General features: G+C 35.4%; 2 protein-coding genes and 1 long non-coding RNA gene across 3 annotated transcripts; all 3 read right to left on the bottom strand.

Moving 5' to 3' along the window:
- Window positions 1-15,972: 15,972 nt before the first annotated feature.
- Window positions 15,973-17,445, bottom strand: LOC130945168 (protein JINGUBANG-like). The gene has a single exon (XM_057873867.1). The coding sequence runs from the start codon at window positions 17,390-17,392 to the stop codon at window positions 16,346-16,348; it is 1,047 nt and encodes a 348-aa protein (XP_057729850.1). The 5' UTR covers window positions 17,393-17,445; the 3' UTR covers window positions 15,973-16,345.
- A 1,710-nt stretch (window positions 17,446-19,155) lies between these two features.
- On the bottom strand, window positions 19,156-22,333 carry LOC130981284 (ornithine aminotransferase, mitochondrial-like). The gene is made up of 9 exons (XM_057904887.1): window positions 22,324-22,333; window positions 22,137-22,261; window positions 21,313-21,543; window positions 20,708-20,867; window positions 20,555-20,610; window positions 20,050-20,202; window positions 19,856-19,946; window positions 19,515-19,616; window positions 19,156-19,404 (listed from the first exon to the last, which is right to left on the bottom strand). Exons 1-7 carry the CDS (start codon window positions 22,331-22,333, stop codon window positions 19,914-19,916), a joined length of 768 nt encoding a protein of 255 aa, XP_057760870.1. The 3' UTR covers window positions 19,156-19,404; window positions 19,515-19,616; window positions 19,856-19,913.
- A 306-nt stretch (window positions 22,334-22,639) lies between these two features.
- On the bottom strand, window positions 22,640-23,282 carry LOC130960546 (uncharacterized). Its single transcript, XR_009079157.1, has 3 exons — window positions 23,197-23,282; window positions 22,941-23,107; window positions 22,640-22,855 (listed from the first exon to the last, which is right to left on the bottom strand). It is a non-coding gene; the product is annotated as an uncharacterized LOC130960546 (long non-coding RNA).
- Window positions 23,283-27,617: the final 4,335 nt, after the last annotated feature.

Raw genomic sequence — 27,617 nt, forward strand, 5'->3', positions numbered from 1 at the left:
TCAGAATGCTCTTTATTTTCAAAACCAGGAGGCTGCTCCACATATACTTCTCTATCTATCACACCATTTAAAAATGCACATTTCACATTCATTTGATATAATTTAAAACCACAAAATGCAGCATAGGCTAGGAGAAGTCTAATGGCTTCCATTCGTTCTACAGGGGCAAAGGATTCATCAAAGTCTATTCCTTCTTCTTGGTCATATCCTTGTGCCACTAGCCTTGCCTTGTTTCTTGCAATGCTACCATCTTCTCCCAACTTGTTCCGGAATATCTACTTGGTGCCGGTCACTTTCTTTCCACTTGGCCTTGGAACCAACGTCCACACTTGGTTCTTTTCAAACTCAAGAAGCTCATCCTCCATAGCCTTGATCCAAGAGGGGTCACTAAGGGCTTCCTTGACGTTTTGAGGCTCCATTTGTGAGAGGAGGGCAATGTTTGAACCTTCATTTGCCTTTCTAGTGGAAGACCTAGTTTGCACTCCATGAGAGACGTCCCCAATTACAAATTCTTCAGGATAATTCTTCAAGAATCTCCATTCACGAGGTTTGGTGGACTTGGAGGCAGATTCGGTCACCAATGGATTCTGTATGATGCTGTCTGCAGAATTTCCTTCAGATTCATGAGACAAAATGGAATTGTCTCTTGAATTTTCAGCGTTTGCTGTTTCTGGTTCAGCTTGTCCAGAATTTTCTTTTCCATGATTCTGAGCAGCTTCATCATCCTTTTGAGCTTGATTTCCTGCATCACCATCTTCCAAAATGCTTTGCACCAAGTTAGTGTCACAAAATGTAACATGTATGGATTCTTCAATAATTCTAGCATCTTGATGATAAACTCTATATGCTTTACTAGTTGTGGAATATCCTACAAACAAGCACTCATAAGCCTTTGGATCAAATTTTCCCAAATTTTCTTTGTTATTCAAAACAAAACATTTGCATCCAAAGATGTGCAAGTAATCTAAGTTTGGTGGGTAGCCTTTCCAAAGTTCATAAGGGGTTTTCTTCAAAAATTTCCTTATGATTGTTCTATTCAAAATGTGGCAAGCCGTGTTAACCGCTTCAGCCCAAAGGAATTTTGGAACATTACTCTCACAAAGCATAGCTCTTGTCATCTCTTGTATGCTTCTATTTCTTCTTTCCACAACACCATTTTGTTGTGGTGTCCTTGGACAAGAGAAGTTGTGAGATATTCCAAATTCCTCACAAAAGGATTCAAACAAATTATTTTCAAATTCAGTTCCATGATCGCTTCTTATAGAAGAGATTTTCAAATCCTTTTCATTTTGAATTTTCTTGCAAAAAGGTTCAAAGGCCGAAAAGGCTTCATTTTTGTGTGCAAGAAATAAAACCCAACCAAACCTAGTATAGTCATCCACAATTACTAAACCATAATGTTTACCGCCTAGGCTTTGAGTTCTTGTTGGACCAAATAAATCAATGTGTAGCAATTCAAGTGGTCTTTTAGTAGAGATGTCTTCCTTTGGTTTAAAAGAACTTTTTGTTTGTTTTCCCATTTGGCAAGCATCACAAGTGATGTCTTTGTCAAACTTTATCAAAGGAAGACCTCTTATTAATTCTTTCTTTACAAGTTTGTTTATTTGAAACATACTTGCATGGCCCAATCTCTTGTGCCATAACCACTTTTCAGAATCTTTAGAATGGAGACACGCTACATTTTGATCTTTTAGTTCATCAAGAGTAAGTCCATACATATTATTGAAACGCTTGGCAACAAACATTACTTCATTTGTCTTTCCATTTACAACACAGCATTCAAGCCTTTTGAAAACAACTAAATATCCTAAATCACACAGCTGACTTATGCTCAAAAGATTGTGTTTTAAACCACATACCAAAAGCACTTCATCAATGAAAGTAGTTTGCTCATTACCTACTTTTCCAACAGTAATGATTTTACCTTTACCATCATCTCCAAAGGTCACGAAACCTCCATCATACTTATTTAGTTTGATAAAGTAAGTTGACCTTCCAGTCATGTGCCTTGAACATCCACTATCCATGTACCACATGTCCTTTTTGTTCTTGGATGCTAGGCAAATCTGCATGAAGAGTTTCAAGTAGCTTTAGGTATCCAAACTAATTTGGATCCTCTGAAGTTAATCCATCTTGGTTGCCCAAGAGCATTGAAATCACAAACAACATTGTAAACTTTATTTCCTACAACTCTCTTTTCAATGAAGCATTGTGCATATGAGTGACCAAATTTCTTGCAATTAACACAATGATTTTCTGATGTGTGCCGCTGAGATTGAGGTGAGTTATATTGCTTGAAATGATTAAATGATTGGAATTTTCTGGTTTTTGGAGGAGATGCATTTCTTTTGACAAACTGATTTTTGTTATAATTATTCTTCTTTGCAAAAATGTCTTCACCAGAATTTTTTTGAATATTTTTACCTTTCGAAAATGAGGTTTTGTTGTAAAATGGTGGTTTCTTGAAAGCATCCTCATTTTTCGAAATATAACCCAAACCTGGCCGGTTTGAACTCGGTTCAGTTTTTGGTGAATGCTCAGTTTCACTTGTGTATACTTCATCAAATTTTTCTTCAAATGTTGGAGCATTTTCAACACCAACTTTGTTTAGTATAGTTTTGGTATTTGATGAAGAAGCCACAAACTTTATAGTGGACATATTAGAAACTGCATCTTCCTTGGCTATGTAGCCTAAACCAGATTTTTCAAACAATGGTCTTTGATTTGCAAGTAATTTGTCCAAGTTACTTGAACCTTGAGCAAATTTTGCTAAGTCACCATTCAACCTTTTAATTTTATCATTTAATCTTTCATTTTCAGCAATCAACTCATGAGAAGGATCCACAATGTGCTTTCCTTTTAATTTTTCAAGTTCAGATTTTAGAAATCTGTTTTCTTCAATGATGTCCAAAGCACATTCAGTTTCCTTCACTTTTTCTTTTAAAAAATTATTTTCAGCTCTTAGCACATCTCTTTCAGATCTGCATTCATTGTATTTGTCAAGCAGTTTTGAGGTGTTTAAGGTAAGATCATCAATAATAGCATGCAAGTCCTCAATGGTCAAATCATAATAATTTACCTCATCAAGATTGTTGTTTCCAGCCATGAAGCAGTCTTTGTTATCTCCTTCTGATTCTTCTTCTTCATTTGAGTCATTCTCAAGATCCTCCCAAGCTGCCATGAGTACTCTCTTCCTTTCCTTCTTTCCTTTGTCCTCCTTTTTGAGCTTTGGACAGTTTGATTTGAAGTGTCCAGCCTCCTTGCAATGATGACACGTTACCTTGCTCAAGTCTATTTTGTGCTCCTTTGAACTTGAACCTTTGTATTTTCCCTTGCTCTTCATCATTCTTCTAAATCTCCTAGCAAAAAACAAAAGCTCGTCATCTGAAATACCATCACTAGACTCACTCTCTTTTGGTTCTATTTGTGACTTGAGGGCTATTCCTTTTTTCTTTGAGTCTGTGTTTGTGTGTGTGGCTTCATAGGCAAGGAGTTTTCCTCTCAGCTCATCATAGGTTATGGGACTTATGTTGTTACTCTCGGTTAGGACAGTGGCAGTGTTTTCCCACTCTTTTGTGAGGCTTCTAAGGAGTTTTCTCACCAAGGTTTGTTCTGCATAGTTTGTACCCATAGCATCAAGGTTGTTGATTATGATTGAGAATCTCTCAAACGCTTCATCAATGCTTTCTCCATCCTTCATGCTAAACATCTCGTACTCTTTTCGCAGCATATCAATCCTCGTTTCTTTGACTTGTTTAGTGCCTTCGTGTGTAACCTGGAGTTTTTCCCAGATTTCTTTGGCTGTCTTGCATCTAGACACCTTCTGGTACTCTTCAAAGCTGATAGCACATTGAAGAAGGTTGATTGCTTTAGCATTCAGCTCTATCTTCTTCTTATCATCTTCATTCCATTCAGCTTCTTCTTTTGGAGTCACCACTCCATCAACACTTGTTTTTGTTGGGATCTTTGGACCGCTCACAACGATCTTCCATAGGTTGTAGTCAATGGATTGGATGAAGATCCTTATCCTTTCTTTCCAGTAGGAATAGTTCTTCCCGTTGAAGAAAGGTGGTCGGTTGTTTGACTGACCTTCAGTGAGGGTGTAGGCAACTATGGTTGTGCCCAAGTTGTTCGCCATTGGATCTTTGCTCCAAGCGGTTAAGCTTGATTCTTGAGACCTTAGCTCCTGATACTAATTGAAGGTTGTGGTAGGCTTAAAGAAGGGGGGTTGAATCTATGCCTTCCTTTTAAGTTGCTGTTTTGACCCTTTTTAATCAAAGTTACACATCTGATTCTGTTTGAACTCTGCAGCGGAAATTTATGAGACAATTTATTTTTGTCTCATGAATATCAGAAAACAGAACATGACAGAGAAGAAAAAGCTAACACCAACATATATCCTGGTTCGGTTGCTTTGTGCTATGCAACCTACATCCAGTCTCCTCCACAAATATGGAAGAATTTCACTATAGTTAACTGTATTACATACACCAATTTCACACTCAAGTTCTAACCTAACTTGACATTGGCTATGCTAACACCTAACTATACCTCTTAGTGCTAACCCAACTAAGAAAGGGATACCTTTCAGGTACAAGATACAAGACACTTAACCAACCTAAAGAAATCAGAAAACAACTCTAGGCTTTTCTCTCAAGTGTATCTCTCAGCCTTTTTTCACTCATGGCTTTTTCTCAAGCTTTCTCACAATGCCTTTTCTCTCAAGAAATTACAGAAAGATAAGCTTAGAAAAGTACATTACAATCAGTAAAACATGAAGGAGATTGACTTCATCAACAGCCTCTGTGCTATGCGAAAAACCAGATTAGCAAGCCTCTGATTCAGTTCTTCATACTGGCGGAATGCACCTTTGATTAGGTTACACTGTCCAGTTAGTTGAACTTCTTCAAAGTGCTCTCTCAGAACAAACACCTCAGGTTCACTGGTTTTCTCTCCTTGCTTCAGAATGAACAACAATCTTCTTTTTATCTCCTAGCATGTTCCTTGGTTCTTCCTCCAAGGTCAACATCTTGAGCCTTGAGCTTTACCAACCACAGATTCACTTTTTCGCCTTAATCATCAAAGTAGAACCTTTCCTTCTGACTTTTCCAACTTGACCGAAAGCCACAAAGGAGTAACTGAAATTGTTTTCCAATGGTCAACCAAATCTGAACCCTTGAACACCATCTTGGTCCCCAAGTTTTGATTAAGACCGTAGATACACAGCAGAATAGGGCAGAGAACAACTTTCCCTTCAAAGCCATTTTCGGATAGAGCAAAGAGTAGGGAAGAAAGGATGAAGATCTGATGCATGCAAGATGATACGGTTTACCTTTCTTAAGCTTGATTTAGCTTGGGATTTCTGTTTTAGCTTCTGTGCTTCAAGCTTCAACTCTCTCTCTCTTGCCTCTTTGGTTAATGGCTTATGGAAGAAGCTTTTCTTCTCTTTCTCTTTCTTGCTTTTTTTTTCTGATATCTTGATGTGACTTGATTAGAAGGAAGAAGAACGTTGCTTTTAGTTAAGCAAGAGAGAGGGAATTTCAATTCTGAAACCAGTTCGGGCTTGGATCGGGTATTAGTATGCATGGCCCGATTTAATTTCTTTGGTTTCTTCCTTTGCTTTTGCTTGGGATCTTTATTTTGCTTTCAGCCCAATGTTCTTTGCTGAATGCCTTTTATTCCATTTGGGCTATTAACATTTGGCCTGCAACAATAAATAATTAGTTAATAAGTAGATATAATTAATCAACACTAATTATTTATTTTGCTCAAAAATAATGTTTGTCATCATTAATTAATTTAGTTAATTTCTTAACTCAACACAGGAGGTTCATAAAAGATTATTCTAAAATTGCAAAACCCCTGTCTAATCTTTTGGCAATTGATGTTCTATTTGTCTTTGACCAAGAATGCATGCATGCCTTTGAAATCCTGAAAGCCAAGCTTGTCACTGCTCCTATCATCTCTGCACCCAACTGGGACTTGCCATTTGAATTGATGTGTGATGCCAGTGATCATGCCATTGGCGCAGTTCTGGGGCAGAGATATGACAAGCTTATGTATGTCATTTATTATGCTAGTCATGTACTAAATGATGCGTAGAAGAATTACACTACTATAGAAAAGGAATTACTTGCAGTGGTTTATGCCATTGACAAGTTCAGGTCCTACTTAGTAGAATCTAAGGTCATTATCTATACTGACCATGCTGCTCTAAAGTATCCACTCACTAAGCAGGAATCTAAGCCCAAACTCATAAGATGGGTATTACTCCTGCAAGAGTTTGATATAAAAATTAGAGACAGAAAAGGTACAAAAAATCAAGTGGCTGACCACTTGTCTCGGATTGAACCAGTGGCAAGGACTTCTCCTCCATCCACTAACATATCTGAAACATTTCTAGATGAGCAACTTTATGCCATCCAGACAGCATCGTGGTTTGTAGACATTGTAAATTACAAGGCTATAAGGTTTATTCCCAAGGAGTTTAACAGGCAGCAAGCCCTGAAACTCATGCATGATGCAAAGTATTAGTTGCGTGTCTGAAAAAGAGGCATAGAGAATCCTATGGCATTGCCATGGCTCAGACTATGGAGGACACTTTGGAGGTGAGCAGACAGCCACCAAGGTCTCTAAAATGGCTTCTATTGGCCCACTCTTTTTAAGGACTCTAGAGAATTTGTCCGTAACTGTGATAGTTGCCAACTGGCTGGCAACCTCCCTCATGGTCACGACATGCCTTAGCAAGGAATCCTAGAGATTGAGTTGTTTGACGTATGGGGTATAGATTTCATGGGACCCTTCGCACCTTCATACACAAACACCTACATCCTTGTGGTAGTAGACTATGTGTCTAAGTGGGTTGAAGCAATAGCATCACCCACTAATGACACCAAAGTAGTAATGAAATTCCTCCAAAAGAAAATCTTCAGCAGATTTAGTGTCCCTAGGACACTAATCAGAGATGGAGGTACTCATTTATGTAATAGACGACTGGATTCTGTCTTAAGCCGTTACAGAGTTCGCCATAAAGTAGCAACACCGTATCATCTCCAAACAAATGGGCAAGTTGAAGTCTCAAATAGAGACTAAAGTGAATCCTAGAGAGGACAGTAAGCACCTCTAGAAAGAATTGGGCTAGAAAGCTTGATGATGCTCTATAGGCATACAAAACAGCTTTCAAAACCCCATTGGAACCTCACCATATCAGCTGGTATATGGGAAATCCTGTCATTTTCCAGTGGAACTAGAACATAAGGCCTATTGGGCCACTAGATTTCTTAACCTTGATGATAAAGCAGCAGGAGAAAAATGGCTACTCCAACTAAATGAGTTGGACAAATTCCACTTAGATGCATTTGAAAATGCAAAGATCTATAAAGAAAAAGCAAAAAGGTGGCATGACAGGAAGATATCTAATAGAGTCTTTGAGCCACGATAAAAGGTCATGCTCTTCAACTCAAGACTCAAATTATTCCCTGGGAAACTCAAATCCCACTGGAAGGGACCGTATGTGATTGCTAGTATATCACCTTACGGGCACATAGAACTTCAAGGTAAAGATCCTGAAAACAGGTTCACTATCAATAGACAGAGAGCTAAGCATTACCTTGAAAGAGATATAGAGGCAGGAGGTTCAACATTGATACTAAGTTAAAGTACAATGAAGTCCAGCTAAAGACATTAAAGAAGCGCTTGTTGGGAGGCAACCCAACCTTAATTAATTATTTCTATTAATTCCTTAGTTTTATTTTTCTTTAAAGTTTTTTTTAAAGGTTCATGATCATGTGCAGCAGTCAGAACAGAGATAGAAATATTCAGCAGTGAAAACAGAACACTCTAGATGGAGTGTTTTTAGAGTTGATTGCCAGCCATGGAGCAGACCTTGGGCATTCAACGCCAGTGCAGAGGGCAGAAAATTTGAATTTCCTAGTCTCTCAAGACCAGTGGGTCCCACATATTCTCCACTTACCCCCACATATCGTATTTGATCGAGGACGAGCAAAACCCTTAAGTTTGGTGTTGCAAAAGCTTTGCTTTTTGACTTCTACCACTCCTGTAAAGGGCTATGAGGGAAGAACAATAGAGACAAGGGAGTGACATTGAAGAGATCAAGCACTACACTGGATCCTCAAGGAGGAGAACTAGCCACCACCATTAAAGGTGGATTCGTTCTCTTAATCCCCTCTCCTTATTTCATTTTTTTTCTATTTTTTGTTATGTTTTATTATCTGTTCTCTTGTTCTTATTGCATGATCATTTCTATCTATGTCTTAAAGTTATAAAATGTTCCATATGTCTCTCACCTTGCTTAAAAGAAAATGTTATTTGAAAATAATTGAGATATACATAAATTTCAAGTTATATAATAAGAATAGTTCAATTATCTTGATATGATGGCATTGCTTTTGTTTTCTGCATGTATGAATAAACAGTGCATATTTGAAGTTGGAATTTTAGAATGTTAGCTCTTGAAAGAATGATGAAAAAGGAAAAGTACTATTGGTAATCTGAAAAATCCTAAAAAAATTATTCTTGAAGCAAGAAAAAGCAGCAAAAAAAAAAGAAAAAGCATGTTGCAAAAGAAAAAAATTATATATATATGCATGCAAAAAAATTGGTGGAAAAAAAAGCAGAAAAAGCCAATAGCTCTTTAAACCAAAAGGCAAGAGCAAAAAGCCAACAATCCTTTAAACCAAAAGGCAAGGGTAAAATGGATCCAAGGTTTTGAGCATCAATGGTTAGGAGGGCCTACAAGGAATAAAATCCTGGCCTAAGCAGCTCAACCAAGCTGTCCCTAACCATATGCTTTTGGTGTAAAGGTGTCAAGTGAAAAAGCTTGAGACTGAGCGGTTAAAGTCATAATCTAAAGTAAAAAGAGTGTGCTTAAGAACTCTGGACACTTCTATATGGGGATTCTAGCAAAGCTGAATCACAATCTGAAAGGTTTCACCCAGTTAAAGTTTTTGTGGCATTATGTATCCGGTGGTAATACTGGAAAACAAAGTGCTTAGGGTCACGACCAAGACTCTAAAAGTTGTGTTCAAGAATAAAAAAGAACTGAACTAGGAGAGTTAATAATATCATCTGGATTCTAATATCCTAAAGATGCCAACCATTTTGAGTTTCAATGGATAGTTAGATGCCAAAACTATTCAGAAGCAAAAAGCTACTAAGTCCCGCTCATCTAATTGAAACTGAGCTTCATTGGAAACTCTGAGATTTATTGTATCTTACTCTTCTTTTTATCCTACTGTGTTTTTAGTTGTCTGGGGACAAGCAACAGTTTAAGTTTGGTATTGTGATGAGCGGATATTTTATACACCTTTTAGCATTGTTTTCATACAGTTTTTAGTATGTTTTGTTTAAGTTTTATGAAGTTTTCATAGGTTTTAGTGTTAAATTCACATTTTTATATTCTACTTTGAGTTTGTGTGTTTTTATGCAATTTCAGGTAATTTCTGGCTGAAATTGAGGAGCTGGAACAAAAGTCTGATTCAGAGACAGAGAAAGCACTGCAGATGCTGTCCAGATCTAACCTCTTTGCACTCGAAAGATCTTCTCTGGAGCTGCAGAAGTCCAAATGGAGCGTTCTTAATGGCTATGAAAAGCTGACTTTTAGAGCTTTCCAGCAATGTATAATAGTTTATACTTTGCTTCAGAATAGAAGGCCCAAAACTAGCGTCCAACGCCAGCCTCCTGCCCTATTCTAGGCGTTTAGCGCCCAAAGGAGGAGACCAGTCTCCAAACGCCCAAAGAGGATCCCCTAGCCAGCGTTCAACACCCTATAAGCCTCCTAGTACGTGGATCTCATCAAAGCTCATCCCAAACACTCACCAAGTGGGCCCTAGAAGTGGATTTTAACACTAAAAAGACTGTTTTACCCTTACTAGTCATTAGTTTAGTATTTAAAGTAGAAGATCACTCTTTGTTAAGGATCTTCGTCCATTCTTTATCATATTTTCGAATTCTATGCTTGTATTTTCTATCAGTATGAGTTTCTAAGCCTCTTAGGTTGAGGGGAGGAGCCCGTGAGTTCTATGGATTAATAAAAGTATTACTGTTTCTCTTCAATCCGTGTTTGATCCGATTCTAAGATGTATCTTCGTTCTTCATCAATATGAATGGGTTGAAGTGGCATAAGGTTATCACATTCTACTCGGGTTTAGAGTGAGTCTTTCATTGGACAATGATAAACCACCAGCTTGATTATACATCTCTTAGACGGCTAATCCACGACTTTGTTGGGGACTTCTCGAGACACCAGTTCAGCCAAGGTATGGAGAGATTAGGGTCTTTGTGGTAGAGGTTAGAACCAAAGGCGCAACATCCTCTGATTCGGAAGATTTGACCTTGTCTGTGGCATTTTGAGTAGGATCACTAAGGAGAATGAACTGCAGGAGCTTCATCCTCAATCAGAATGGATTCGCACCAACTCTGGGGTTCAAATGTGGAGGAATATTGGTGGCTGCTCAAACCAGCGTCAATCACATACAGCTTGCCATAGAAGAAATCATTCACAATTGAAGAAGACAGTAATACCAGAGTTAATCCAGAAGGAGAAAGCATCTCCAATCCTTAACCACCTTCTTATCATAGTTTACACTATTTCTGAGTTCTGATTACCCTTTTTCTTTATTTACTTTTAAACAGTCAAACTGCATTTAAACAAATCCAATAATTCTTCTATCCGCCTGACTAAGACCTGCAAGATAACCATAACTTGCTTCAAACCACAATTTTCGTAGCATCGATCATGACTCACTTAAATATTACCTGGATGACCCAATATACTTGCTGATTCAGTTATATAAAGCATGGAGATTCGTGCACCAGAGAGTTACAGTTACTCCATTTATTTCAGCAAGAATAACAAAGTTCCATTTTAGAGATAGTCAAGAAGCAATTGATTAAATTTTTCTTATTAACAAGTGCCTGAATGATACGCAGATTTTTCTTCCTCATATTTGTTCCATCAATGTATTCACGTTCGTTACACTCAGACTTAGCTTGTGCAGAAAATAATGTTTAGTAAACCAAGATTGCAGAATGAATATTCATTCGGCTACGTTAGCACTATTTACGTATTTATTTATTTTTAAATTACCTATATATTTGATTCTTAGTATAAAAAACTTTAATTATAATAAAATGTAATGAAATCTGATGAAAAAAATTAAAGAAAAAGAATTCTTTTAACATTTTTGTTTTATATTCCAGACAACAGTTTTCATTAAAAAAAAATGAACATTAGAGGTTTTTTCTTTTCTTAATTTAATTACTTCTACATACATAATTATAATTGGTGTAGGTAATTAAACTATGAAAAAAAAAAAGATAAGATGAAAATTTTTTATTGTATGTTGTTGTTGTTTTATAGAAGAACAATACTATTTATTTATACTAATTACTGAATTAATTTTGAATTTTAAAATAAGCTAAAACAACCAGAATCTCTAGATAATTCTATTAGAGAAAGATAAGTATAAGAATAAATGATCATTTGTACCCATGAGAGATGAAAACGCTGATATTTGTACCCGTGAAAGCTCGAAACTAATCTTGTACCCATGATAGATGTTGTCCGTCTGACAAAAGTGCCCTGACTTGGATCTGAGCTTGGTTCGTGGATTTTCGAACCTACGTGGCACTCCCACCCCCCTCCCAAAACCATATCTGAGCTAACCATTCACCATCATCATCTTTATCTTCTTCACCATTATCCCCATCCATCACAGTCTCTTTCCAGCCACCATAACCTCCATCACCATCACCTCAGCACTGCCACAGCCACCTCACTTCACCACAACCTCCGGTGACAACCCACACCGCCGCTCCCCTTTCTCTTCTTCTTTTCCTCTTCTCACCTCCGCTGAGCCCAGAAACCACAGTGCCAGCTCCTCCTCTCCACCAAAGCCCAGAGCGGCAACGGCCACCTTCTCCATTCCTAGATCTCCTCTCGTCTGTCACCAAACAGCCGCGACACCCAACCTTCTCTGCAGCGTCCTTACGGCGTTCCAACCCGTCACCACTCCCCTGTCCGAACCCTAGCTCCGCCAGCCATCACCATCGGCCTCTACGAGCCACCGCAACCCTCTTCCCTTTTCTCCCCTTTGCACGTTCTCTGTCTTCCTCAGCCACACCAACGAACCGGCCACCTTCTCCTCCCTCTCTCTCACTGGCCGAACCGCTGCGCCGTCGACAAGCCACAGCGACACCGACGATGAGCCCCTTTTCCCATTTCTTCTTCCTTCTCTGTCATCCCGTCTCCCCATCGCGAACCAACCTAGCACCGTCGCGATTCCAGCCCCGTTTCCCATTCTCCCATGGAACGACCAGAACAGGGTGCAGCATGTGTCTTCTATCCCCTCCGTTTTCTCCTGTTTCATGGCTGCGTTCACTCTCTGCTACTGCAATTGAAGCAGTGCCACTACCAGGCCGCCGCTTTTGTTTGTTTTGATTTAGGTTTGTTTTGATTCATGTTGCTGTTTGAAAATTTTGGCTTATCTGATGCTGCTGGGAGCTTTGGGGGGTGGGAGTGCCACGTAGGTTCGGAAACCCACGAACCAAGCTTATATCCAAGCCAGGGTACTTTTGTCAGACAGACAGCATCTATCATGGGTACAAGATTAGTTTCGAGCTTTCATGGATACAAATGTCAGCGTTTTCATCTCTCATGGGTACAAATGGTCATTTATTCATAAGTATAACTATCTTAAAAAAATATAAGCATAATAAATTTTGTTTCTAAAAAAAATAAGATAACAAAATAAAAATAAAATAAGAATTTAATATGTCGCCGCAAGCTGGTGGATGAAAGATGTCAATAATCCATAACTTGGATAAGTTCTGATGAAATAGTTGAGAAAGATGCGTGCAGCACAGTAATGCAGAAATATAGAGGGAGATGTTGTGCTTGAGGAAGAAAGAGTAAGCCGCGATCTTCAGAAGGCAAGAACGCGTAAAGCACGATAATTGTGGGTCTATTAGACTCGAAAGGATAAGAAAAGAAAAGATGAAGGTAATGCAGAAACATAGATGGAAATCCTATGCTTGAGATAGAAAGAGCAAGCCGCGATCTTCAGAAGGCGCGTAGATCTAGCACGGTAAGAGTGCAGGTAGAACTGTCGGAAAAGAGAAGTCATAAAAGAAAAATCTTCAGAGGGCCTAATAAGAGTAATCTTCAGAGAGCGCAGTAAGCAGGGACGGTTCTACATACATTGTTGTGGGGGCAAGCGCCCCCACTATAATTTGAAATTTTTTTTAGTAGTATATGATAATAATATTTATTTGCCCCTATTAGATTATTAAATTTGACCCCACAATAAATTTTTACTCAACTTTTGGTATTTAATCGTCAATTTAAAATTTTTATATTAGAAATTCGTTAAAACTTAGAATGATCAATTCTCAAATTTAAACAAAATTAGTGTTCTTTTTTAAAAATCAACTCAAAAAAATATTATTTATCTTCTTTTCAAATTAGCTTTAATTTTTGCATAGCAACTGTATTAATTGAAAGAACTTTTTTAACTATAAATTTAAATAAGAGTCGACTTCTAATTGTGTTAGGAAGTGAATTTTTAAATAATTATTTAGTAATATATACAAAAAGAGAAAAATTTTGATGGTAGTTAACAGAAAAATTATTTAATTTTTTAAAATATAAAACCTAAAATAATAGAAATTTAAATTATATATTATTATTTAAATTACTATTTTAGTATTGTAATTTATATATTAGATATTTTGAAAGCTAATCATATTTTACAATAATAAAATATAATCATAACAATAATTATGTTATATGTACATAAAAAATAATTATTTGTATAAAATATATATTAAAATATAAATACACATTAAAAATAAGTTAAACAATACATATATTTATACACATATATATAATAATTAATAAATAATTTAATATTTAATTTTTTATATACATATATTATTTTTATTATAAAAATAATTATGATGTGATATAAATTTTGCCCCCACTACCAAAATTTTTTAGATCCGTCACTGGCAGTAAGAGTAATTTTCAGAGGGAGCGTAGAGCATAATAAGAGGGTAGACAGAACTGCGGGAAAGAAGCGCAGACGAAACTGGGGAAGGAGGCACAGACGCAACTGCTGGAAGGAACTATGCCATAGTGAATGAACTATGCCATGAATGATAGTTGTTTCTTATTAGAACATGGGTAACCAAGACTGAGGTAGGATCTTCACTTGAATGGATGTAATAAAGATTGGTTGGATTCTAAATTAAATTGGAAGATTGATTATTCATTGTGAGAGGAGGTTAAAGAAGAAACTTAATTGGTGATTTCTCACCGTAAAGATGATAGCTTATATATCCTCCTCAAAGAATATACGATGGCTCTGATACGAAAAAAAGTGAACATTAGAGGTTTCTTCTTTTATTAATTTAATTACTTCTACATATATAATTATAAGAGGCCTGTTACACATACAAGTCTTTTTGGCTTATAAGTCTTACAAGTCCAATAAAACACACGCATTACACTTAATTAACGCATTACACACTTCCACATTCAAGAGTAAATAAAACGCACGCTATTCAACAACTTCTTGTTTCCAAAGCACGCTACTCACCATGCATTATGAACGACTCTTTTTCTTCTTCCTCCATGAAAACAATTTTCTTGCCAAATTTGAAGATAATGGAACTTCAGAAATACACCCAAACGATTACAGAAATACACCCAAACGGTTACAGGAATTCACCCAAATGATTATAGAAATACACCGAAAGGATTACAGAAATACACCCAAAGGATTACAAAAATACACCCAAAGGATTTAAGAAATACACCCGAAATTCATTGAATTACACCTTATGCATATTTCAGAACTCTTTCTCTTTCTCCTCATCATCTTCTGCTGCTTCTTCTTCTTCAAAAACGATTTCAGAGCTTGATGTCAAAAAATAATGGAAATCGAGAATAACAAAGAAAAAAAACAGAGAGAAAAGCACGTAAATGAAGAAGAAAAAGAGGAAGAACAACGTGCAGCAAGAAGAAGAAGAAGGAGAAAGAGAAAGAGAAGGCAAGAAACGAAAGAAAAGAAGAAGAAGAAGAAGAAGAAGAAGAAGAAGAAGAAGAAGAGGAAGAAGAAGAATAACGTAGACCTTGCATCGCGTTTTTGGGATTTATTCGTTAATTAACTTGTAAAGCATACAAGCCGTAATGACTTGTATGCAGAACTTTTCTGTAATTATAATTAGTGTAGGTAATAAAACTATGAAAATAAGAAAAGATAAGATGAAGATTTTTATTATATGTTATTTTGTGGGAGAACATTATTATTTATTTATACTAATTACTAAACTAATTTTAAATTTTAAAATAAGCTAAAACAATCAGAATCTCAAAATGATTCTGATAAAGAAATATAAGCATAATTATTTTAGAAAAAAACAATCATAACAAATTTTATTTTTAGAAGAAAAAGATAAGATAACAAATAAAAATAAAATAAAAATGTAATAATAGGTATAATGTACTAGCTAGCAAGAAGGCCGTACAGGCTGAATTTTTAAATTAAAGGATGATGAATAAAAGAGATAAAAAAAAACCTTGCATAATTGTTAAAGCCACTACCAATATGGTCCGGTATCATCAGACGAATATCTTCTATATATAAAAGAAAGATGGTTGCATGTAACACATGCATTATACCTTCATTCTGAAACATATTATGATAATAACCTGGGTTAATGTCAAACAAATTCAACCAAGATCAGAGTACTAACACTAATTTAATTATATTATAAACTACTGGTTGAATATGTTAAATAATCAACTCATCATTTTGCGAGCTTGCTCTGCAGAGAATATAGGGATTAAGTTGAACATAAATTATAGAGATCTACGAGTTGACTAGTGACTATCAGGTATCAACCAACATTCAACAATATTATTGATGATATTGGAATATGCATTGCTCATTTCTGTGTACAATATCATTAGCTACTAGCTTGTAAGAAAGTAACAAACTAACAATACAATCACTCAACTTATACGGGTGCGTAAATTCACGACAGGATTATTACCATATATAATTTTCAAGTTTACTTTCAACCTAGGCAACTAGGACAATGATTCAAACTGGTAAATAATGTCATTTTTCAAGTAGCTGAAAATTGTGTTTTATATATTACATCTTTTACCACTTAATTACTAAGATTCGGTCTGACTATGTCTCTCATATATTTATGTGATTCTTATATATTTGTATGCCAAGATAAATTCCTCACATAAAATGTTGAAAGGAAATCAGGCCTTCGTAGTTAGAACTTATAGAAGTCAATGAAATTATATTCAAGCCAAACCAAACACCTCCCACACCCTAATATCCCCATCAAGGCTTCCACTTAAGATCGTAACGACACCGTTTGACTCATCATCACCTTCTTCACCCTTCGAGAACGCAACCAACGACTTCACCGGTTTCTCGTGCCCTTCCAAAACAAGCCTGCAACAGAACCCACTATTCTCCTTTTCCCTCTGCCAAATCCTGACCGTCCGATCCGATGACCCACTTACCAACAAACCACATACGCTGATCATACACAAAATGGCCCCACCGTGACCCCTCAACCTCTCCACCAAAACGACGTCGTTTCCCTTGTTTGCACTACACTTCCTCTCCCACCTACAGATCCCGCCATCGCATCCCCCGGAAAACAAATCCCCACCGTCCGATAATGCAAGCGCATTAACCGCCGATCTCTTCTTCCCCACGGTGCTCACGAGCACGTGGCGTTTCACCTTATCATCCCTCTCCCAAACCTTAATGCACCCATCCGCCGAAGCCGTGTAAACGGTTCCGTCAGTTGCAACCACGACGGCGTTAATAGCGTCCTCATGCGCCGCCTTAACGGACTCCAAACACCGGTAACCGTTTAAGTCCCAAACCTTGAGGCTCTTGTCCCAAGAAACCGAATACATGAGGCCTTTGTTCAGTGCCAAGCCCGAAACGGTGTCGCAATGCTGGATCCAGAGGCTCCTACGGTGGCGTCGGACGCTGACGTAGTTTCTCGGAACGATGCAGCGGCGAATGCAGTCTTTAACGGTTGGAAGGGAAGACAGGAAACGGTGTCGTTTTGAGGAGGTGATGAACCAGATTCGAATCTTTCGATCTTGGTGTGCGGTGAAGACTTTTGTGGCGGTGAAGGTTATGGATTTGACGAAACCGGAGGACGGGTTGGTGTCGTTGAAGGCGTCGACGTGGCTGTAGTAGTGAGAGAAGTCGAAGACGTTGATGAGGTTTAGGGATGCGGCATAGAGTAGGTTACGGTGCACCGCCATGCATGTGATGTGTGGGGTTAGGGTTTTGAGAGAAGTAACAAAATGGTGGTGGTTCATATTTTAGAAGTAGAAGTTAATTGAACAAGAAGAAGGAGAAGGTGTTGGTGGTGGACTGGTGATAGTGGTAATGAAGCGGGAACATTAAGTAGTGGATGGGATTTGTTGCCAGCGGGACACGCGGAGTTTTTTAAGGCTGGACCCGTGGCATCTGTGGAGGGTTTGAGGAGTTAGTTGGTGGGATCCACTGAGATATGCATGACCGAATAGGTGTGGTTGATTGGAATATTTTATAATTAATGTTTTAAAAATAAAACCAAACTGGCTGGTCGAATCCGACTAAGAACCGCTAACACAAATGAGTCAGTTTATAGGGAAAAACTGTTGGAGAGAAAATTGGAAGTGAATCCCTAAATCTGGTTGGGTCGGACCGGAATCTGGCAGATTCTGATAAAATGACGTCTTTTTATGCATATGAAAGAAAAAAACGCAGAACACCTCCTAGAGTTCGAAGTCCTTCACTCACTCTCATTCCTTCTTCTGAGTCCTCTACCAAAACACCAAAGAACAAAATCCTTGCCGCTTCTCCAATCTCCTTGTCGCTATGCCCTTCGTCGTCGTGCGCCTCTTTGTTCTCCCCAATCGCAGGCAACATCTTCGTCGTCTCACTCGTCTGCTCGTCTTCTTTAGTCGCGCTTTTGCCGCTATCTGTCCATCTTGCAGCTCTTCCTTAAAAAGGTTCTGAAAATCCTAGCCTCCATCGCGCTGCCATCCATCTCACCACCGTCACCCGTCACGCTTATCAAGATCGCCACTAGGTTTTCCATGGTCGTTCGCAATCCTCATGGTTCGTTCGTGCTCGAGGGCCCTCCCCTCGTTCGCCAACGTTTGCTCTCCAGTCCTATTTCGCAGCTCTTCACCCGTCGTCAGTCGTCGTGTTTGTCGCCAACTCGCCTTCTTCGTTTTTTTGCTCTCTTCATAAGAGTTATTGATCTTTGAATTATTCTTGAATGATTTGTGTTTTCAGTTTTTCATTCATTGATTAATTGATTGCTGATTAGCTCTTACTGATGTTTGTAATTATTCATTATAAATGTACTGCTGTCCTGCTGTTTTTTGTGATTTTGTGGCTTAATTATGACTAGATTGTGATTATGTTGATCATATTGATGAGGATAGTTGCCTCCAAGTTTGGGCGATCCAATTGACACTACAAGAAAAACACCCATTCAGGTACACTTGAAAAGTGTAGCTAAAAGTGAAAAAAAATGATGCCTTAGGCTACGGCTACGCTTTTTGGGCTACGGCTACGCTTTTTGGGGTGATTCCTATTCAGCCGTTGCCTATTCTCAAAGGCTACGCTTTTCTGCACCAAGGGCTACGCTTTTGACGTTTAGGAATAGGCTACGCTTTTCAAGTGATGCTGTCCAGGACCAAAGGCTACGCTTTTCAGCTTTCATTTTTCCAGAATAGGCTACGCTTTTCAACGCTACTGCATCACTTGTAAAGGGTAGCCACATTGTATACCATAGCTACTTTTTATAAGCGTAGCCTTAGGTCCCTCTTTTTTTTTGTATACTACAACTACTATATATAAGTGTAGCCTTAGGTCTCATTTTTTTTCTATATATATCTAATAATTATTAATACAACATAATAGTTAATAATATGATTACATATATAATAATTCTGCATTTTTATTTAAATGAGTTGAATATTATAAAATAAAAATAAATACATAATTATACTTATAATACACTTATAATAATTATACTTATAAATGCCTGGTAAGAGAAGTGGCGATTTACTACAAAGTTATGAGCTTCAAGAAATTCAAAGAAATAACACACTTATAATAAATTGCAAATCAGTATGTTCTTCTATTATCATAGAAATATCATCATGTTAAGGACATTTTTGTTGTGGGGGGGGGGACTATAAGCCAACTTGTTCAACTATTGAGTTACTAACTTCAGTCAGCTCTTGGTCAGGGCTCCTCGCCAATAGAGACACTTCCAGTCTTGCATCATTGTTGTCAGCTAGTTGAGCTTCAAAATCTTCATCAAATGCAACTGACAAAGGTGATTTCAAATTCAGAATGATATATTAAAATTGATATTATAAAGCAAAAGATAGATAGCTAGGTAAATTAATTATACAACAAAATAATTAAGTTTTGTACCTGAACCATAGAGAGACAGTAGCTTTAGCTCCTTTAGGTAAAACTTTATAATCATAGGATTTAAGAAGTTCAGTACTGGCCAATGGATTCCCGCCAAAGGTACTGTAATCAATAATATACAAAGAAGTTCAGCATTCTTCTCTTGTTTAATTAATAAACAAATTTGCTTTCATTTCAATAAATGAAATTACTCGACCTATACAGAAGACTAAAAATATTGCCAAGTGGTAAACAGAAGTATAAAACTTCAGACAACAGTCACAACTATCGGTAAGAAAATGTAAATAAAGGAATCATAATAAAGACCATTTATAAAAAGCATTTGTATGATAAAATCAAACCTTCCATGCTCTCCTGGTTTTATACAAAGCATTACATCCTTGTCTGCAAGAACTGCACTCACAGGAAAAACTCCTCCACCCAATGCTTTCCCTAGTATTTGAGTAAAAAGACAGAATAAGGTTCAACTCATAGTGCTGGGAAAGAATAAAAAGATATACAGTTCACAAGGTTAAGCTGATTTCTATTTTCTAACCACAACATCTGGGCGAACTTCTTCCCGGTCACAAGCCAGCATCTTCCATGTTCTTGCTAACCCAGTTTGTATTTCGTCTGCAATCATCAGCACATTATATCTGGTGCAAAGATCTCTAACAGCTTTCAAATAGCCATCCGGAGGAATGATTACCTTCAAATAAATAATAAAAACCTATCAAAAGATGCAACCGAGATATGTACTTTGAGAAATCAGAACATAATAAAAATATGAATATTCAACCGAATGTCATGGCTCTTGACCAAAATGAAATCTATAAGCACACCTATCTTTTTCTTAGCCAAAGAATTTGAAGAAGCAACAAGGATTTCCCACTGCATGTAAACATAATATAAAACAATCAAATGGTGAGACCAGAAATAACACCATCAAACTATAACATCAGGGTATAATGTATATAGCAACTTCTTTAGCATCTCAATTTTCAATTCAACCAACAAGGTGAGTGTTGCCAAGCAGATTAAGTGTTCTCAAAAGATCATACCCCAGCTTCACCCTGGATGGGTTCCAAAAGAAAGCCAGCTATGTGTTCTCCTTTTTCTGAATTTTTTCACAGAAAAAAAAAATCAAAGATCAGTCAATTTAAACTAAAATATAGTGATGAAAATGTAAAGCAAAGTATGGGAGCACTAAGAACCTTTAAAAATTCTTTCAAGGGCTTCTGCATCACCAAAATCAACTTTAAGATGGCCAGGCAATAAAGGACCAGAACCCCGGGTAGCTTCATTGTCACAACTCATAGATATAACAGCTAGTGTACGGCCATGGAAGCAGCCACAACATGACACAATAATAGCCTGCCACAAGTATCCGTGAACATAAATAGACAAACACCAGGAAAATTCAAATCTGCATCTCATAAACAGAAAAGAAGATGCTATATTTTGAAGAGTAGACTTCCTTCATTTTATCTTTGCAGAGGAGGAGTACCAATACATCTTACAAGCATTTAGTTTCCAAAATATTTATTGAGAACATATGTCAAAACAGATTCTTCAGGCCATAGCTAAAGCATTTCTCCCTTTAGTTTTGCAAATACTATTAATATCCACAGAGAAAACGGGGTTGGGGGAGGAAAAATAAAGTCATAAAGTATTGTGGATTTCAGCTTAGCATGTCATGAGATATTCCTTGTGTACTAGGCCACAGACCCACACTAAGCAAACATTCACTTCAACCTCAACCTTGGAAAATGTAAAACATTAAGATATGACTACTGTTAAGATGATCTCATTGTTATACCTCATCTTTGGGAATTCTTTTCTTTTCATAACCCCACTTTCTTGCTAATTTCAGAGCTGTTTCCACTCCTTCAGCACCAGTGTTCATGGGAAGAACCATATCATAACCAAGCATACTTGTCAAATGCTCAGCAAATGGTGGAAACCGATCATTGTAAAAGGCTCGAGAGCTCAGCGTCAGCTTTTCTGCCTGCTCTGTTAAGGCTTTCAGAATTTTAGGATGGTAATGTCCCTAAGGAAAAGACAGGCACTTCAATATATTTAATATTTTGCTTTTCAAATCCTAAACACAATGGGCATGAAAAATTGATCAATTTTGCTTAGACAAAGTTTCCTAGGGTTATATATTTAATATTTTTTAACTTCTCAGACCATAAATAAACAGAGGGGTTGGAGAATTTCAAAGACGGGATCAATCAAGTCTGTTTACCAACTTCTATTTGTAAGAAATCCCATTTCAATTTGGTTTCTTTTCTTATCAACAACAGAACCAACTTTCCCACCAATAAAAGTCCTCGACTCATATATATCCACCTGATCGAGAGCAATTAGAAGTAAACATACTAGATAAAATGCATTAGCTAGAATATCCTAATAAATTTAACACCATAATTGTGTTAAGAAACTGACCAAATCACTCCCCTTTGCTTCAAAAATCAAGTTTACCATGTACACCATAACATCCAATTTCAAAATAACATTTTCTTCGTTCCATACTGATAAGTCGCTTTGACTTTTCACATATATTCATAAATCAAAGTATCAAAATGACTTATAAAATATGAAATGGAGGAAGTGTGATATTAAAGATTAAAGGAGCTAAACCTCGTGTCCTTGATCCAAGAGTTTCACTGTAGTTGATATGCCAGAAAGCCCAGCTCCAATGATGGCAACTTTTAGCTTTGGTCCTCGATAATGTTCTGGCTCCGGCGAAAACAGCCCTTTTGGCGCTGGCAGGAAACCATTTCATTTGTCAAACTTACAGCTCAGCTCAATTACTTAATAACTAAACCTGGTAACATGGCAAACCAGATTCATTCATAAGCTCACACCACTCCCCTATGATATGTGTTGCGTACTCAGGTTTGAGACTTGATTAGGGTCAATAGTGGATGAGAACTCTTAATATTTTGTGTATAACTGTGTGTGTAGTATAGGTGTGTGTTGTGATATTATAATACTCAAAATTATAGGCTATCCAATTTATGACAAAAAAAACATAAATAGAAAACTGAAATATAACATGAGTAACATGGTGAATATGCAGCTAGCATACATAGTAATTAAAATATTTAATAATTGGACTTACAATGTTCCAGCAAATTGTGTGCTAAGATAAGCTTGGTCTTCAGGGAAGAACCTGGCAAGGCCAAAGTCTCCAATCTTGGGATGAAACTTATGATCAAGAAGAATGTTGCTTGCTTTGATGTCTTGGTGAACAATTCTTAGATGTGAATCCTCATGAAGGTACTGCAATCCCCTTTCCACGCCTAGAACAATTTGGAACCTAGTGCTCCAATGCAGGAATCGATCAGCATTGTTCCCTGCATGAGGGGAACATTCAAAGTTTCAATTTGCTCTGTTTAACCAATCCTAAGCTCTTGTGGGAATTAAAAAAAGAAAGGATACCATATATGAAGAGGTCCAAACTTCTGTATTCACAATCCTAACCATCCTTCACAATCCAGTATTCACCCACAGGCACAGAAATTCAGCAAAAATTAATGAAATTGAAAGTTCAAACACTCCCCTTCCCTCTCTTCCAATCCAATACAACTTCTAAAATATATTGTTGCCTACAGAGACATCGAAACTAAAATTGAAATGAGAATGAAATGAAAGTTGAAGAGGGAGAGAGAGAGAGACAGAGGTTAGGAGTACGGACAGGAGCACGGCAAGCCCTAGCTGCGGCGGCGGCTTCAATCGACCCCAGGAGCGACGACAGTGCACGGCGGAACAGCCTCCTCTCTTGTGTCGCATCTTCGTCCTCTCTCTCCATCTCGTCTGCAAATCGTCTCTCTCTCCCCTCCGGGCTCCCTGCTCTGCGACGGCAATGGCGGCGGCTGCAGCGACGTTGCGGCGGTGACCCCCTCTCACTCTCTATTCTCTCGATCGCGCTCTCTCATCTCCGTCTCCCTCCTCTCCTCCCTCTGGTTCACTCTTTCTCTCGGATCTGGTGTGTGTGTGTGAAAGGGGGCGTGGTGGCAGTGGTGAGTGATGGTGAGAATGAGTGTGAGTGTGTGGGTGTGTTAGGGAAGGGTTTTCAACAATTAATTCGAAGGTGATTTGCGAAGGTGAGGGGCGAAACTTTTTTCTGATCAGAAGGCGAAAGTGAGGGTATTCGAAGGTGAGTGTGATTTGGTGATAAGGAAAAGAAAAATTACTAAGTGTTTGGGTGCATTTGGCCTAGATACATTAGGCTACGCTTTTAAAGTGCACCCAAAACTTAACAAATAGGCTACCCTTTAAAAGCGTCTCCTTTGATATGAAAAGTGAACCTATAGATATCAACCTATGGCTACGCTTTATAAGTGATTTCTATAATACCTAAGGCTACGCTTTTTGAATGATGCCGCATTTGTGTATCCTTTTCTCTTATAAAAAGGCAACACGGAGAAAAGCGTAGCCTATTCTATGAATAGGCTACGCTTTTCAAATGTAGTTTAAAAAAAGTGTGGCTGAATGGGTATTTTTCTTGTAGTGTGAATATCTATATTTTCTGTTTTCATGATTTGTTAGTCTGTGATTATTTGAAATTTGGAATGCTTTGGCTAGTTCCATATTGTTGTTGATTTTTGAATTTGGACTTTGACTTTGTTGCGTTTTCATTTAAATTTCTGTATATGGTTGCTCTTCAGTTTCAATTTTCATTTTACACGGCCTTAACTAAACCAAGCTTTTAATATAGATTTTGAATTTTTACAGAAAATCTCTCTAGGAATGAGATTTTATGCCATTAATGAAACATGGAATCAGTAATTGGATATGTTATCTTAATAGTCTTTGCATAGGCTAGTAATTGGTATAATATTCTGAAACTAAACCGGATATTTTAGAGGATTTATTTATTTTATTATAAAGTGATTTTTTTGGTTAAATACAGTTAAATCAATTAGACTACTAAACCAGTGACTAGAATGATTTAATAATTGGTCTAATTTTTAGAACCTTACTTATAATCTCATATTGTTGCATTAGGGTATCCAATCAATAATAATGGAAAAGTATAATGAGATGATGAGATATAAATATATACTAAAATACCACCAAAATCAGTTATTAATATAAAATATATATTAAAAATAAAATTAAATAATATATATTTTTATTTCTATATAATATATTATGACTAATTTTAGTGTATAAATAATATTTTAAATGAAATCATATTTATAAAATACAAAAAAATATTAGATTGTTTTTCATTATAAATAGAGTTTAATTTGGAGATAAAAATTTTTTGTTATAAAATAAATAAATAGAGAAGAGAAATAGATATAAAAATAAAACAAAGAGAAATAAGATATCTTTATTAATATTCTTTAATATGTGTATCACATTATAATTGAGATTTTATAAGATACTTTCAATAATAATATATCACTATATAATATGTATCTTAATAGTAATAGTAATAGTAATACAAATGAGAAGTTTTTATGCAAACTACATACGTTGAGTTTGGGAATTTATTTGCTTAGGTGTCGTTACTAGAAATTTTTAATTTTTTTATCAATTAATGGATTATTTGATTAGATTGTTACTTTTTAAATTTTAAAATACGTTTTTTAAATTGTTAGGTATTTATTTTTTAATATTATTGAACTAATTTAAAAAAATTATTTATAAATTAAAAATTATTTATTTAGATGGTTATTTTTTAAATTTTTAAATTTTAGTTGCATTTTATTGACAATATTATTCTTTAAAAAAATGACTAATAATAAGTTTATATTTATTTTATTTATAAATTTAATCACCAGAAATTTTTTTAATTTTTATTTTTAATTTTAAGTTATTTACTTAGGTTATTTTACTTAGGTTAAGTTATTTGCTTATTATTTTTTATTTTTAAATTAAATATATTTTCTTAAGTTGTTAATATTTAATTTTTAATATTGTTGAACTAATTTAAAATTTTTATTTATAATTATTTATTTAAATTATTACTTTTAAAATTTTTAAATTATAGTACACAAGAAAATTGTGGTTATAATTTTTTTAAAAGTTAAAAACTAACTTCATATTTTTAAAGTTTTCATCATTCAAATTAAAAATCAGTGTTTTGAGTAGTTGTAATTCAAATTCGTTCACATGTCAAAGTATTTTTAATAGTTTATATTTTAAAACCGTCAACATGTCAAATTGTTAGAAACTAATTTCATTCTTTTAAATTGTGGTTATAAATTTTTAAAAAGTTAAAATCTAACTTAATTGGTTTAAATCGTTTTTATTATGAAAACCAAATTTCAAAAGCGTTTTAAATAGTTAGTTATTGAAATCAAAATCAATTAGATTTCAAAAAATCTTAACTATGAGTCCACTGTAAAAATACAAATTAAAGATACATAGTACAATAACTCCTTGCTCAATACAATTAATTATTTAAAATTTTTCTATCTTTTTTTTTCGCAGTTTATATTCACAAAATTGCTGAGATCAGTCCTACAGTTAAAAATTTGTGTGTATTTATACGAGTGATAAGGTTATGGACACTATCAAACTACGAAAGTTCTTCATTGTCATATTCAATTGAAATTGTTCGGCTCGATGAAGACATAAATTTCCTACCAATTTTTTAAGTAATATTTAATTTATATTATTCATATTTTAAATGTGTTTGTTTATCCTTATTTAATTATTTTTTTATTTTTGTTTATCAATTCTAGGAAGAAAAAATACACATCTCAGTTAAGAAAGTTCTTGTGTCTTGATTCGTGAATTTACTAAGAAAAGAAATATCTTATCAAATAAGATATTTTGATGTTGGGATCAATAATATGGATAACTTTAAGACTACACATCATGAGTATGTTGGATATCTTACTCGAATTGAGAGTGAGAGGACTATTGAAAATGATGGCAAATTTACCAAGTACAATGTTGTTGAATTAAAGGTTAATGATGGGAAATCATATATTTGTTTTTATAAATATAAACACTTACACATAATATATGAATAAAACAAACTCTAGAAATTTTGATATTGACTTCATGTTAGGGGTGCTCATGGATCGGATTCGATCCGTATATATGCGGTATTTATCCGAATCCAATTCGAAAATTGCGGTTATGGATCCGATTAGCGCACTAATCGGATTGGATTGTAAATTTTGTGTAAGTATCTGCATATCCGCGTATTCCAAGCTTAAAAATTAAGGATATTGAATCCGATCCGATCCGATGATTTTAGTGTAGATAGGATCGAAATTTTGGCCATATCCGATTCGATCCGATCCGCGTTCACCCTTACTTCATGTAAACTTATGTATTTGAATTTATTTCAGAAGTTTATTCTCATCTTTATAAATTGTTATTTCAACTTAGTTTATTATGAATATTTTTGTAATATTAAACTTTTTTTTTGCTTGAAAGATTTTTAATTTATTAAAAAAATTTTATTATCGGTGAAGAGATCTTTTTTCAATTTTTTTATATAAAATGTTATTATTAGCATGTTAATATTAAAAACATAAATAATAAGTATAATTTAAAAAAAACATTCTTTATGTCGTGTAATTTTTATGAATTTAAAATAATTAATTAATTAATTATTAATTTTTAAATTGTGTTTGAAATTTTAATTTAATTGCTAATTTTTAAATTTTAAAAATATAAGATATGTATATAATTTGATACTATTTTATTAGTGGTTAATTTTTAAGTTGTAATGATATGTTAATATTAAAAACATAAATAATAAGCATAATTTACAAAAATAAAAGCATTCTTTACATCGTTTGATTTGATGAATTTAAAATGATTAATTAATTAATTAATTTTTTTAAATTGTGTTTGAAATTTTAACTTAGTTGTTAATTTTTAAATTTAAATATATATATATATATATATATATATATAGTTTGATACTATTTTATTGGTGGTTAGTTTTTAAGTTATAATGTCATGCTAATATTATAAATATAAATAATAAGCATAATTTACAAAAAAAATATTTTTTACGTCGTTTGATTTTTATGTATTTAAAATAATTAATTAATTAATTATTATTTTTTTAATTGTGTTTAAAATTTTAGCTTAATTGTTAATTTTGGTATTAAATCAAGTTTGGAGTCATTAATGACT

The sequence above is a fragment of the Arachis stenosperma genome, chromosome 1 (assembly GCF_014773155.1).
Source record: "Arachis stenosperma cultivar V10309 chromosome 1, arast.V10309.gnm1.PFL2, whole genome shotgun sequence".
In the NCBI taxonomy this organism is placed as follows: Eukaryota; Viridiplantae; Streptophyta; class Magnoliopsida; order Fabales; family Fabaceae; genus Arachis; species Arachis stenosperma.

Coding starts and splice junctions, on each gene's coding strand:
- LOC130945168 (XM_057873867.1), bottom strand. CDS start 17,392: ATGAACCACCACCATTTTGTTACTTCTCTCAAAACCCTAACCCCACAC.
- LOC130981284 (XM_057904887.1), bottom strand. Junction 21,544..22,136: donor TCTTGGATCAAGGACACGAG/GTTTAGCTCCTT, acceptor TCTTTTCCTTAG/GGACATTACCATCCTAAAAT. Junction 20,611..20,707: donor CCTTGAAAGAATTTTTAAAG/GTTCTTAGTGCT, acceptor GAAAAAATTCAG/AAAAAGGAGAACACATAGCT.